General features: G+C 44.4%; 2 protein-coding genes across 2 annotated transcripts in view; one reads left to right on the top strand and one right to left on the bottom strand.

Moving 5' to 3' along the window:
- Sh (Potassium voltage-gated channel protein Shaker) overlaps positions 1-14,752 on the bottom strand; it is a 182,827-nt gene that overhangs the window by 156,807 nt on the left and 11,268 nt on the right. The window lies entirely within an intron of this gene.
- Positions 805-6,514, top strand: LOC6633602 (uncharacterized). Its single transcript, XM_070211037.1, has 12 exons — positions 805-866; positions 946-1,034; positions 1,467-1,905; positions 1,964-2,124; positions 2,182-2,268; positions 2,600-2,799; positions 3,021-3,380; positions 3,431-3,587; positions 3,809-4,906; positions 5,158-5,279; positions 5,546-5,621; positions 5,680-6,514. The coding sequence occupies exons 1-12, from the start codon at positions 864-866 to the stop codon at positions 6,293-6,295; spliced, it is 3,408 nt and encodes a 1,135-aa protein (XP_070067138.1). The 5' UTR covers positions 805-863; the 3' UTR covers positions 6,296-6,514.

Genomic DNA, 14,752 nt, shown 5'->3' with positions numbered 1-14,752 from the left:
TAAAGTAAATTCTTGAAATATTGTATATTGGAAATATCAATTCGAACTGTTGTTTCTTAATTTGAAAAACATCAAACTCATTTTTAAATATCCTCATAAAATGAAGCTTGTGACATATCGACTCGTCTGTAGATGCTGATCAAGAATATATATAGTTTATGGGGTCGGAGAAGCTTCCTTCTGCTAGAAAATTTTTAACAGCAGCTCGGCACCGGCTACAGGGTATATCCAAGTCGACAACCTGCTGACTGAAGCACTTTTCCGTGCTCCTCAATAATTTACAACGGAGCTGCCGTTGACACCTTGTGCTTGACCAATGGGGACACCAAAGTGAGAAGCAGCGCTGGCAATTTATCGTCTGCTGATCCCTGGCACCAGCTCAAGCCGCAAGGGGATGACGAGCAAATCCAGTGACGCCTCCGTTATGGTAACCACAAGCGTCACGCCCCCCCCTTAAACCCCTTCCCATCATGCACCTCTGTTAGAGCTGGCAAAGTTGAAAATGAGCGGAAAATGTTAAAGGGCGCTAAGCTGTGGCCCCCAAAGGAATATTTAATTAAGGGACGTCGCCGTTGCCCCCAGAGGAGCTCAGCTCAAGCTGATGCTGTAGCCGAAGCTTTGACGAAGTTTGACGCTTTGCGGTGACCAGGTGTGCGTTGGCAAAGGGATTAGCTAGGCGCTGAGCTTAGCAACAGCAGAAAACAGAAAAAGAAAACAAAAGCAGAAACAACAACAACAGCAGCAGCAACCGGTTGTAGCCATAGTTGCCACACGTTGGATCAATAACTGGCGAGTTGACTGCCACATGGCTGTTGCACAGCCAGTTGAAAGTTTGCGGCAATTGGCAATTGACATAACATCAAATGGTAGCTGGGCGGTGCACTTGAGCCACATTAAATATATTATATTAAATAGAGTTAATAATTGAATCAAATTTAATTGCAGCCACCCAAGAAGAAGCTCTCGAAGAAGGAGAAGGCGCGCCTCGAGGCCGAACAGGCCGAGCTGCTGCGCATCGAGATGGAGAAGGAAAAGTTCGTTGAGACCCAAAGAAAATATGTTATATATAAAAAAGATTCGTTGGCATGTCGAAGATTCAATCCATCATTTATGACCGATTGCTTCCTAACCAACCAAATAGTCTGCTTTAGCTCAAGATATTCTGAAAAACACGACAAAAATATATCCAAGCAAAAACTGAGCTCGAAATCTCCGAGAATGGATCGTCCAATCTATGAGCCTCCAATATATTGACCTAGGCCCAGGCGAGATTTCGGGTATATAGTCTTAAGACCAAGAGACAGACGGACATCGACTTAACTGCCGAAAGGGAAGTGGAATATGCATACTTAACGCATTCGGTAGATGTCCCCTTCTATGTGTATCACATCATAACATCCTCTATATAATATAATATCCTCTATATACCAATCCATTAACCCGTTGTCTTCCCTCTTACTATTAAGACTTAAAAAATTGGAAGAGGCGCGTCAGCGCAAGAAGCTAGAAATGGAGCAGGCTAAGCATCGCCAGCAGCAGGAGGTCGCCGAGAATCGTTTGCGGCGCGACCAGCTGAGGGATAGCATGCGGTTCTTTGATGCCGTGCACACCACCATCGAGGCCATCAAGGCGGGCGAGCGGCAGCAGTGCGAGTGGGAGAAGTTCATGCGCTGCAATGGGCTACCCAATGCGGCCAGTCCGAGTGATCTGCGCAAGTACATCCATCAGTGGCATGCGGATATTGCGCAACGTCAGCTGGAGGCACGCAATTGGCTGCTGCGCACCGATGAGCGCACACTTCTCACCCAGGATGCCCATGTGCCGGATCTGACACGCGTCTCGCTGCGGCAGCAACAGGGTAATCTCGGCGATGTCTATGCACAGCGGCTCAAGGAGGTGCTGGGGGTAAGCTGCGTGAACTTTGACCAGGGCTAAGCATTTGGACAAAACAACTATTCAACAGATTCTCAACGAACTGGACGAGTCGCTGGCTTACACCAAATCCCGGTCGGCTCATGTTGCCGCCGATCTGGTGAAGCTGAAGACAGAGATGCGTGTGTTCCTCAAACAGCATCTGGACGAGTTTACCTACAAGACAATGTCACACATTGAGCGCGACATGGAGTGAGTAGCTCCTAGATAATCGAGGAAGCATTTAGCTCTGATCCCTTCCCATTGCAGAATCGATCGACCCGGCGTCTCGAAGCACATCTACAATTCCGATGTCTTCCAGAGCTTCGTTTGGACTTTCTCCAAGGATGCCCAGATGTGAGGCCTCAAATGCAATTGAAATCTCGTTCTTCTATTTACTCATCTCATTTCTCTTTTAACATATTCATTTTTTGCAACCTCTCTTATTACACTTTCTCTGTCTTTTCCCATTCGTATTTGTTCTTTCCTAATATTTCTTGCTTTCTCTCTAACTGAATTTTCTTTTCCTTCCGCACACTTTCTCTATTCCTCTCGCTCTCTTTTACCCTACCCTTTTTGGTTCTTTAATTTCCATAATCTTTTGTTTTTCTTTTCTTGCATTTCCCTTCCCTTAACGCTAATTGTACAATTGCTCTCCTCCTCTCTCTCTTTTCTCTCTCTTCCAAAGCGCTGTCAATCCCAAGGCTCGCATTGGAGAACAATCGGCCCACAATGAGATCGATTTCCCCACCATCGAGATGAACATCTCGCTGCCACCCACCGTGCGCCTGCAGAGCTCAGCGCTGCGCGGTCTTTGGCTTAACTACGATCACTTCAGCGACTACTGCAGCAGCTTTCAGCTGAGGCATGCACGTTCCCAAAATGCCAGTAAGTGCTCCAATACAGGGAACTAAGTATATAAAAAAGGAGAGCTTTCAAATTGAAATCCCAGTCGATTAGTCCATGACCGTCTGTCTCTCATGAAAGTACATTTGCCGGATTCGACCGGAACAGCTATCTTCCATATTATTGATCCGTCACAAATCAATTTCTTGTATTATATAGAAACTATCTGCTTTTCACGATATCTTGATCAATTTAATTCCCAGCCATTTTACGGCAAACAAAACGCGAATGGCGCAAACGCAAAGAGATTCTGCAGTCGATGCTGGACGAGTGTGCCCGCGAGATTCCACTGTCCGAGCTGGAGCAGCTGACGCAGGAACAGCACTCGGCCAGCTCACAGCAGCCGCGTGAGCGCAGCTACGATGTGGACAAGCTCTATGCCCAGTACGAGGATGAGCTGAATAAGGCGCGTCGTCGTGCCATCGGGCCGGAGGCGTACGGCATGCTCGAGACAGATGTCAACCTGCGCAAGTATCGCATCATTGGCGGCGTCTATTGCATCGATTTCCTGGAGACGCCGCAGCAGGATAAACAGCTCAATGCGCGCTCCTTTATACGCACCAGTACGTAGCCCGTCCAACTAGTCGTTCCCTAATGCAGCTTCCGATTGCAGTCACAGTTGCCAACAGTCTGGTGCACAAGGAGTACTATCAGACCTATAAGCCACCGCCGCCGGTGCTGCCCGGCGTACGTCGCCTACCCGAAGAGATTGAGGCTGAGATGCGCATGATCGAGGCGGCGCTGGACAAGCTCGCGCTGGTCACACTACAGTAAGTTCTTAACAATATTTTGTGGCATTAGGCGAAGCAATCTAAGCCTCAAGCCGACGCAAGCTGGGAGCTATAACCAGTTGGGAATTATAAAGCCAAACGAATCGTTTGACTGATTATTCTGATTTACAGAATAACGTCTAGTCGAGCACTATTTCTCCTATCCAGGTTAAAACTACTTACATTGAATAACCTATACTCTCACTATACTACCCTCACAGGTTGCCCGATTCGGTGATATGGTTCGAGCCACCGATCGCCTGTCGCTGGGAGACAGACATCGAGACGCTTGAGTCGCAACTGGTTGATGGCGTTAAGCCGGATCCAGCTGCGTCGGCAACGGCAGCGGCTACCACAGCCACGCCCACAGAGGCAACACCGCTCTCGACAAATGCACAGCCCAGTCCGCTAAAGAGTTCGCCACGCGGTCCAGCCAAGATGCGCTCCCAGAAATCCGACCTGGCCGCACTGCAAACGCAGACGCTGCGCGAGATTGGCGACTTTGACCTGCGCGCAATACCCAGCAATGTAGATTTATATGGGCTGGTTAAGGATTTCGTGGTGCCACGCCTGCCGCAAGGCTTTTGCGTGCGCCTTGAGCAGCAGACGCCGCCATCGAGCAGCGGCCAGCCGCAGCGACAGGTCATGTTCCTGGCACGCCAGACGCACGTGCGACTGGGTCAAGTGGCAGGCCAGGCAACGCCAACTGAGGCGGACGGTGCACGACCAGCGGCCAGCCTGGGCATTGGCGCTGAGTTCTTGGATGCCGGGGAGCCGGCGGAGCTCTTTCCGCCGCTATGCTTTGACAAGCTGCTCAAATTCCGCAGCCAAGCGCGACCGCCTCCGGTGATGCCCAGCAGCTGCTATCTCTTCTCGCAGCTGATCGAGGATATGGATCGGCTGTGGCGCATGCAGCTGCCGCGCGAGCAGCAGGAGGAGATGCTGCAGCAAATCTCCGAGCAGCTAACGCCCAACGGCTCAGAGCAGGATGTCAACCAGCAGCTGCCCGATGAGCTGCGTCCACTCAGCCAGGAGCTGGTCGAGGTGCTGCAGCCAGCCGCAGCGGCTGCTGCCTTTGCCTACTACACGGGCATCTCTTTCATTCGCGACAACCAACTGCCCGCCCAGCCAGAGCCAGCGACGACACCAAAATCAGCGGGCAGCCAAGAGAGCAGCGACGATGATGACGACGACGATGATAGCCTCCTGGAGCTTCTCGAGGGCGGCATCGGCGGTGACGTCGGCGAATCCTCAGCAGGCGGCACCCTTCCCCAATTGCTGAGCAGAAACAGCAACAGCGACAACTGCGATAGCGAAGCGTGGGTTAATCTGATCTCTTAATCTCTAAGCCATCTCACCCTCCAACATTGCTCACTCTCTCTTTCCGTCTTCTCTTCTCTTCCTCTTAACTCTCTTTCCCTTCTTAACTCACATATTCTAACCCACTTTCCCTCCTTCTCTCGATCTCCCTGCTTCTCCCTCTTAATCTTTTTCTATCCCTCTCTCTCTTCCTCTCTCTATCCCACCCTCTCTCTCACTCCCTGACACTCTCACTACACACCCTCACTAGTCGCAGGCAAAAGCTGAGCAGCACGGCCGCCATTACACAGGGCAAGTGGAGCACACGCGATGTCCACGACACTAAGTTCAACGAGGACAAGTTATCCATACAGTTTCGGACGGGCCGACTTGGTTAGATTGTTATTTCATTAGCACTAATTGCTAACAATTACATCTTGTACAAGTGAAAATATCCTATACATAGGTCAAAATATTCCACCCCAATAACTCGGTCAAATCTCATCCGATTTTCATAAGGTTTGGCTCTTTCGTGGTTTGTGCTCTAGATCGAATTGGCATCCGGGTTAAACCCGCTAGTAATATTTATATAGTTCACAAATGTAACTTCTTGAGCTCATTAACCGATTCGTCTTTATCGTTTTCTATATCATTCAAAGGTATCTTTGGCTTCGCCCTGAACAAGTACAGCAATATGCCCTATCAAACCTGGGATCTGCGGCCAGATATGAAAAAGTATCTCATGCACTATGCACATTCTGGTTCAGTTCATTTAGTTGGTTTCCCATTGCAGTCCAGGAACCATACTCTTCAGCTTCACCGCCTCGCTGATCAGCCTGGAGATGACTATCACCGAGGCGGGCTACACTGTGCACAATTTTCAGGGCGGTAGCACGCAGGGCATCACGGAAATGCTTGGCAAGACGCTGTCCCTGGCCGAGCTAAAGGCGACGCTTATTCTCTCAGCCGTGGACATTTTTCCAGATGAGGATGCCTTCTGCTACACGGAGGGATCTTGCGAGAAGAACTACGTAATGGAAATGCACACATATGCCTGCATTTCGACCCTGGCACTGTCCCACAACTTCAGCTGGTCCCGTTGGAATCTGTTGGCAGGCTCGCGCACTGCTGTGCTGCTCATCAGGGAGCTTCTCGAGGGCAAGAAGGTGCCCTACTACTCCACGCTGCTGGTCACACCCCTGAAGACGTCCATTATTGACTGCACCGAAGTGTCGGCCAGCTTCAATGCAGTGGGCATTGCTGGCATGGAATACTATGCGGATCTCTATCAGCTCTCACAGGCCCATGCACAGCCGGTTAGCCTAGAGAAGCAGCGCACAATGAGTCCAATGCTTCGGGATAATGTGGCCAGCATTTTAATAGGCACAAGGCCACTCAGTTTTTGTTAAGTTAATTTTCTTTCAAGTGCTGGTGTATTTTATTAACAATTTTCCTAAATAGAATTAAACTTATTTTTAAAAGCGCCGTTCTATGTGATTCTCATGAATTCATGTAATCGCTTTTATTGTATATTTAAATGTTGTATTAACAAGTTGAGTGGACAATCTAATGAACTTTGTCTCTGCTCATGGTCTCACTACTGTACTCTCTCTCTCTCTCTCTCTCTCTCTCTCTCTCTCTCTCTCTCTCTCTCTCTGTCTCTTTCCCTATATCTCTCTCAATTTCTCTTAAATAAACTTTTCCACGCTTACATATTCATTTAAATGTTCATAATAAATGTATATTAAGCCAGACCTTGGCACGAATTATCCTTTAGTTCTTTCATATATACAAACTTATGTAATATATATATTATAGAATTGGGCAGTGCCCAGCATCACACTGTCTCCTCGAGCGCACAAGCCAATCACACAGTCATGGCCTAAGAATCCTCATTAAGCTGCCCGTAAGTCAAGCCAGAGATTCAACATCATAGCTTATTACCCTAATGTTTACCCTGTTTAAGGTCTTAACGGCACTTCAACGCGCCCTCGACAGCCCCTTCCCCCCGCTAACCGCACCAATGCGCTATAAAACTTAAAAGTTTGTCCAAAAATGTTGAATGGACAAGAGTGAAAATTATTCATTTGAAAGTGCTCAAATCTTTCAACGAGTTTCAACAACTGCCTCGGCACTGACCACGTTTGCTAGCCGCGTTGAGTGTCAATTGGCACACACACACACAGACACAACACACACACACACACACCCACACACACATTGAAGTGTTAAAATAAATATGGCTATATGGCAAAAATGTTGGCCAAGTGCTCGTATTTTAGCTCACTCGTAAATTTATGCAAAATGAAATGCAAGCCAAGCTGGCAAACGTTGGCAGGGGGATGCATGTCAAAGGGGCTTAACAGACTAGAACTATGTACACGCACACGGACACACGCACACACGCACACCCTCACATTTCAAATGAAAGTTTTTTGATATTTTTTCAGATTTCGCAACTCCGAGCTGCGGGTCTGCTTACAAAATTTATGCTCCGACAGCTAAGCGGCTTTCAAAAGGTCACAAAAACCCAAACGGCCAGGCGACCAAAAAAACATCAATGAACTTAGGCACGCCGAAGATTGGTTATCCTTTAAACGATATGTGCCAGAAGTACGTCTAGGCAAAAGCTTAGTTTGTTCCCTTAGAAGACATATGGTAGACCGATATGTTACGGGAAAAGTATATATATCTATCGATATATTGAAGAACAGAAAAGTTTTAATACAACAACCTATCGTATGTCCGATAGCAAAATCTGCTGGTTATTAGACCAGAAAGTTCCTTCACTAATTTGATGCTTGTAATTCGCAACCGGTTAAAGGCTTGAGAGACAGATAGCAAAGTCTACTTATTGAAACACTAACAGCTCTTGTAATAGCTATGCAGACAACAATAATTTTCTATCTATTTATATAATATGCCTTTACGACTCGAATATGACTTCCCTTTGTGTACTACACATTTCGTGAGAATTCTATAACACCCTTCCTGGCAGTAGCTAGAGTATAGAATGCCCAAATGCCGCACACAAAAGCGTGGAAAGTGCCGCCACATAAGGGCCCAACTAAATGCATAACTACTTAGTGGATGTAGCCCGAATTCATGATTTTCGCTTTTGTGCAGATTTTCGCAGACGAATTAGCTGGCATTCGATTTCAGCTTTGGCAATGAATATTCCCAATAAATACACAGACACACACAGTGCTTGCTCATCATAAATGAATAAGCTGGCGGAAATTGGAATAATTAATGAGAATTTCACGTTGAGAATCCAACTTTTGCGCTGTGCCCACAAATTTGTTATTTTCGCAGCCAAATTAAATCCTATTAGCCGTGGACTTAATATTTGTAGCATTCTTATATTCGTAAGACAAGCAGACTTCCATAATTTATTCCATTTAGTTGGCTTACGTTTTCATTGCATTCTATTTGACTGAGGTCCGACTATCTTACATTTCTTGAGTCAAAGTCTACCATATAACATATTCCATAGCCTGCAACTTCACAGTCTACAGATCTATGGCCTGTCACAATAGTTGAAAATGTCAATTTGTATTATTTTTTCAATTTGTATTTATTTCATAGCTGCATAGCTGCTCGCATGTCTGAAAGATTTAAAAAGCACTGTTTAATGTTCCCTTACCTGTTAAACCCAAAGTCTAATGATTCTCAAATATATAAACCCCATTGTTCTTTCTCGTTCCCCTCCCACATTCCCCTTGATTTCTACATAAATACTCATAGTTCTGTGTTCCATAATCTCATAGTTCCACTGCAGCGTACTGCCAAGCTAATGTCCCATATTCTCTTATCCCACAATATGATAGTTCTACAGTTCCCAAGTTCATAACATCGCATAGCTGCATAGTCCGCAGTTCCATCGTTCCATAGTTAATGGATACTATAATTTCAAGCTCTTAATGTTCCATTGTGCCATGCTCCCGAGTGCAATAATGCTTAGTAATTTATTTCCACACATCTCGAGTTCCATGGAGCATAATCTCATAGCTGTTATGTCTCACTCTTCACAGGGTGCCAGGTTGCTATTGTTCCATTGTGTTCCAAAATGGTTGCCGAAATGTTGGGACCATTTGGCTGCCAATGCGATTGTTGCGGTTTTTGTGGAGCAGAGGCGTGGTCGGCAGGACCCGGAGCCCAGGGCAGGTGTCAACACACCCAAAACGGAAACGGAAACGTAACTTGCACTTGGCAAGCCAAAAATGGTGAATGCCGCAAACGCGCTGGGACAGCATTTAGCAGGCAACCACACAAATGTGTTTTGCGGTTTAGAGCATGTTCTCTGACCCCGCCTGCACCTTCCACTGCCTCTTCATCTAAACGAAAAACAATAACAACAGCGAATGACAACAGCCGAAAAAGCATATTTCAAAATTAATTATCAAATATGTCGGCGGCTGGCGAAAAGTATTTCATTTCGTTTCATTTAATTTTATTTCGTATGGTTTCAAAGCAATTGGCAAATTTACTTAAGTCGGCGGGGGGAATGCATTGCGGCTGCTTAGTTTAACCAGAGGAACAAACACTTTTTAATTATTTATTCATAAACAAGCAGCTCGAGAGCTAGCTTGAAAGGGGAGAAGGGGGAATGCTGTGCAGCGGGGCGCTCATTAACAAAACAAACGACAGTCCAAAAGCGGCAGACAAACAGCCGCCGCGGGCAGCAGGCGAATGCCGGGGCAGGAGATGGCGGTGATTGCGGGTGTCAAGCGGATGTGTGTTAATGGGTAGGGATTGGGTCGAATGGGGGCTGGGGCTGCGAGCACAGATTGCCGGCACTCAGACAGCGGGGCGCTCAGTGGCGCTAACGTTGCTGGTGACCTTCACACACTCCCACACACACACACACACACACACGCACAGACAGACACAGAATACGCATTAAGTCGCGTATACGACGAGTATGACGAGCGCAGACCGAGCTAAAGAAATTGAAAGATGGGAAGACGCATTAAGGGATAACTCGCTCGGAATATGTTAATTTGCCAGTCAAAGCAGTTAACACGCTGTGCGTGTGTGTGTGTGTGTGTGTGTGTGTGTTAGCAGTTAATAGAGTTGTGTCCCTGTTGTGTTTGACATAAGTCACAGAAGTGCGCCTCATCTACATATTTAACGATATAACACACATTCGTTAAAACGAGGGCAGGCTGAAAATAAATATGCCAGGCGGAATCAGGCCAAGAAGTCTACCAAAGCAACTTCATTATGAGGTAATTCGCCTTTAACGTTACATTTCTGAGAGGATCAAAGATTACATAATACGAAAAAGATATATATATATATATGTATATTGTTTTTTCAGGTTGAAGTATTTTCACTTTTTGAATATAACCCAAAATTGAAAAAAAAGGAAACAAAAGCCTTGCGCCTTTTGTGAACCATGCTTAAGAATTTCAAATTTTAAAAAGATCGGACTTTAAGCACCGAAGCTTATCAAAAACTAGTCTCTTATACATGCTGCGTACATACTGTACATAGTTTATATAATATGATTCAATAAAATTTTTAATCTAATATAGTGAATAATATTGATAAACGGCAGGAAGGCAGGATAAAAGAAGGAAGCGAGAATCTATGTAACAGAAACTTGACGCTGGTTCCAGGGTATTTCTCTCTCTCTATTTTTTCAACATAATATACGCTTAGAACAGAATTTGTTTGTTTTTCCACGCGTTTGCGTGAGATGCTTTCGCTCTCAGTAATCTCACGCACTTTCACTTGTCGAATGATTGACCAAAAGAAGATAACGTTATTATTATCCAATATTTCTGGGTCTCTAAAAGTGTATATACTATGATCTGGTAGTAAATTCTGTTATTTTCACTAGGCCAAATATTCAAAAAGGCATATTTGAACAATATTTGAAGAACTTATGCATATTTGACTCTCATACAAACAAACATTCAAAGTTGAGCGCCAAGCTTAGCAGTTGCGAGCTACAATTTAAGCCTAACAAATGATCCGGATCGTTTTCATATATACATGCACGCAAACAATGGAGAACCTTATACTTATAAATATGTCGCACATCTGATGTCTGGGCTTTAGGTATTCAGCTGTTCTTTTCTTTTATTATGCAATTTTTCTGCTTATCGCTAAGCGTCTTAGCAAATTGCCTGTACTAGTTCTTCGTGCACAGTTCGCGATGCCAGGGTTGCCAGATCGTTTGTCAGCTGTCGCTTTGCTAAACTTGCAGGCGCGTGCTTATGTACGTGCACATACGCACACACATACATGCACACGTACATTTACATATGCATATATGCGTGTATGCCAAAAGGAACATACTCTGGGGCATTAGCATAGTGCCATAAATGTAACGGTACATCCATTTTAACGCTACTTTTTGCACATATAACGCTGAGAGTTGTTGTTGCTGCTATTATACCCTGTTTTTATTGTAGGCCGGGTATACAAGGCTTCTGTAAAATGCATTTATCAAGTAAATATATTCTTGATTAGAATGATCTAACTATGTCCGCACGTCGATCCGAGAAATTATAAGAGTTGAGAACTTGATAATTGAAGAGCGATAACTTAACCCATTTGCCAAAAATCGATAACAATCGATTTTGGCACTTGTTTGTTTTAACGTAGCTTGCGTACATGTTAGAGCTATTTACACCAAATTTACGCTGATTAAAAATGCTTTTAATTTTGGAATTTAATTTTTCAGGCATGGCCCTAGGCAGTGCTGATTACAGGGTATCTCACGAGCACTTTTACTTATTGTTTCAGTTGTTGTTGCTGTTGTGTCTGTTTGGCATTAAACATTCGCGCGTTTTCACAGCAGGCGGCCAACAACAAAAGCCATTGCCGCGGCATTACATGTGTTAAATGACAAACATAGCTATGCATATGCTCTAGCCAGGTGTGTGTGTGTGTGACTGTGTGCGAGTGTATGTGTGTATATGTGTGTGTATTGCTAGTGTGTGCGAATTTTTACTTTAATCAAGGCAAAGGCAGCTGGCGCACTAAAATGTTGCCCGGCACAAACAATAAATTTTGCTGCTACTCTATGTGTGCGTTTGAGCTTGTGTGTGTGTGTGTGTGTGTGTTTGCGGCAGGTGAGTTTAATGCGCGGCTTTTGTAACATTTGCTGCTGGCATTAAATTTGCTCGCATGCAGCGCACAAAAGTATGCAGCGTATATGTAATTTCAGTTAATAGCAACTGACTTTCGAGCTGAGCTGAGTTTCCCCTCTTCCAGGCACCTGGCATCAGCACCACCCTAAGCCACATTCTGTTCAGCTTACAATTCATTATGTAAACGCTAAAAGTAAAGATGTGTGTGAGTGTGTGGGAGTGTGTGTGTCGGCTGCAGCTGGAGAACTTCCGCTTCGCAAGCGACACTTGAATTGCATTGTTTTTGCTGCTGGTGCTGCTGCTGCTGTTGCCGCCGGGCACACACATACACACACACACACAGTCTTCGGCATCTTCTGTGCCTGTGCCCGATCTCAGCCAGTTCTTAACACCTGCCCAACCGCCTGCAAGCTGCATTGTTGTTGCTGCCGTGCGCTGTGCTTCAGCAATTTGCGTCAAATTTCGAGTTTAAGTGTCAATTACAACAAGCAAAACAACGTGAACACTTTCGACGGTTGCTGCTGCAGTGCTTCTACACCTGTCAAACACACACAAACACACACAAACACACACACACACACACATAAGAAATGCACATAACAAACACCCGCACATACCGCATGTACATTGTCCTCTGTCAACGTTCGTCAAGCTGTCAGCTTTTGCTTTTCATTTCATTTTCTTTCATTCCGTTTTTATGATACCCTGTAAACAACATAAGACAATTGAAGGGCATGCCCAACTAGGCACACTTTTTACTTGTTTCTCGATGCTAAACAAATTTTCTTTACTTGAAAGTCGTTTCAGCCCAAAAGAAGACTTGGGTAAAAGATAACGATTTGTAAGGGTGAACAGGACATATTGCTACTACTTATAACAGGGTATCTGCCAGTCCATCATTCAAAGTACTTGTCTGTTTTATTTTAGCTTTGATTTCGCTTGGCTTTTACTTTAGTTTTTCCTTGGCGCTTGCCTCGTTTCAGACAAAAATATTTGCGCCTAGGATGCTGCCCGCCCTGACAATGTGTGTGTGTGTGTGTGTGTGTGTGTGTGTGTATGCGTGTGTGTGTGTTTGTGTGTGTTAAAACTAGACTTGCCTTCAACGTCGCAGTCGCCTCTTGACGACGACGTCGACGACGACTTTTGACTTTCTGCGTTGGCATTTTGACACAGTTGATTACAGCGCCACCTAGCGACCGCACGCAACAAAGCGGGGGCTTTTATGCATGCTTCTGTGTGTGTCTGTCTGTGTGTGTGTGTGTGTGTGTGTGAGGTTGAGGGCGCAAGGACTTAAAGGGCAGGGCTTTTGGCAATATTTATGCAAATGGGGCACGGAGGACGCGCGACGCGCAGCTCAAGCGGTTGCACAAAGTTTGTCATTCATTTTGGGATGCACATGCGGACACACACACACACACACACACACACACACAAGCACACACATACTCAACATAGCACGAGACTTGTGCGCTTATTAATTGCATGCCACAATTTATGCATTCCATTTAAATTATTTGTTCTGCGATTGTAAATTTTATAAAAACCAAAAGCTGGACTTAAGAGACCCGAGAGGCTGCGCCTAATATATGCGAGCACACATATTTATATTAGACCAACGATACTGATAAGAATATTAAATGTTGCATATTTGTGGGCGCTTTAAATGTGTCACATTCAACATTAAACTATGACATAGCTATTCAAAAGCGATTGCTGCGAAAACTTTTGCTATTTTCATAAGATTTTCACATTCAATTGTTATTTCAAAAAATGCAACTTCTTTTAAAAGCGAATCATTTGAAAAACTAATAAAAACGATAAGTTCAAGTACATCACTTAGCGTATTTTATAAGCCTTAAGTCATCAAATATCTAAGTTGCGTACTATAACATATTCCAGGGTATTATAAATTGGTTATGAAGACGTTTCTCTAACAGACATGTTCCTGACCCATGTGCGTCCGTGTCTTTCTAAGCAAACTTCTCGCTCAGTCTTAAAGCTATCTTTAAAAAGATTTGTATAGACAAGTCTTCAAGCAGTTCGCGTAGGAATCAAGCAGATCGGATAACTATGTTACATTACGGCTGTGTAACGATTAGCTGGATGAGAACATTAAGCTACTGTACGATAACTTTTTTGTTGTAAAGCGAATCTAGACCAAACCCAGGTTTTAGGATATCGATACATTGATGAACTATAAAAATCGATATCGACGTATTTATAAGCAATAAAAAACGATATCGAAATCCTGTTTTTGAGATTCGCTCAAGATTTTAAGAGCTAGAGTCACCAAATGTGAAATGTAGCTTCTAGAATAATATTTAGAAAACAATTATCTTCTGTCATTCAATATTCCAGTTCATTAAGTATCCCCTTTTACCTTTTTTGTTTTTGCTGTTTATGTCTTGTTGCTTGTTGGTTTTTATATAAATATATAAAAGCAAATAAGCTAAGCCCAAATTGACCTCGAGCCGGCCAGCTTAATACAAAGTCTCGTTCTACTTTATTATATGGATTCAATGGAAACAATTGGTCGTAAATAAGGCTTTTGTACGAAAGCACTTCGAGGGATGCTTAAGCTTCGTCTTGCCTTCTATTTGGTTATTTTATTAACTAAATATTTTCCATCGACACCTGTGAACAGCACTTGAAATGTTTCTAAACATTCCTCAGCTTATATTTGATAATTAAAATGCACTTTAAAGTCCAAATTGAAGAAGCTTTCAAGTAGGATAGCTGCGCTGAGGGAAACACACACTT

The sequence above is a fragment of the Drosophila virilis genome, chromosome X (genome assembly GCF_030788295.1).
Source record: "Drosophila virilis strain 15010-1051.87 chromosome X, Dvir_AGI_RSII-ME, whole genome shotgun sequence".
Taxonomy (NCBI): domain Eukaryota; kingdom Metazoa; phylum Arthropoda; class Insecta; order Diptera; family Drosophilidae; genus Drosophila; species Drosophila virilis.
The sequence above is the reverse complement of the archived record's forward strand: the minus strand, read 5'-3'. Positions and strand labels throughout refer to the sequence as shown.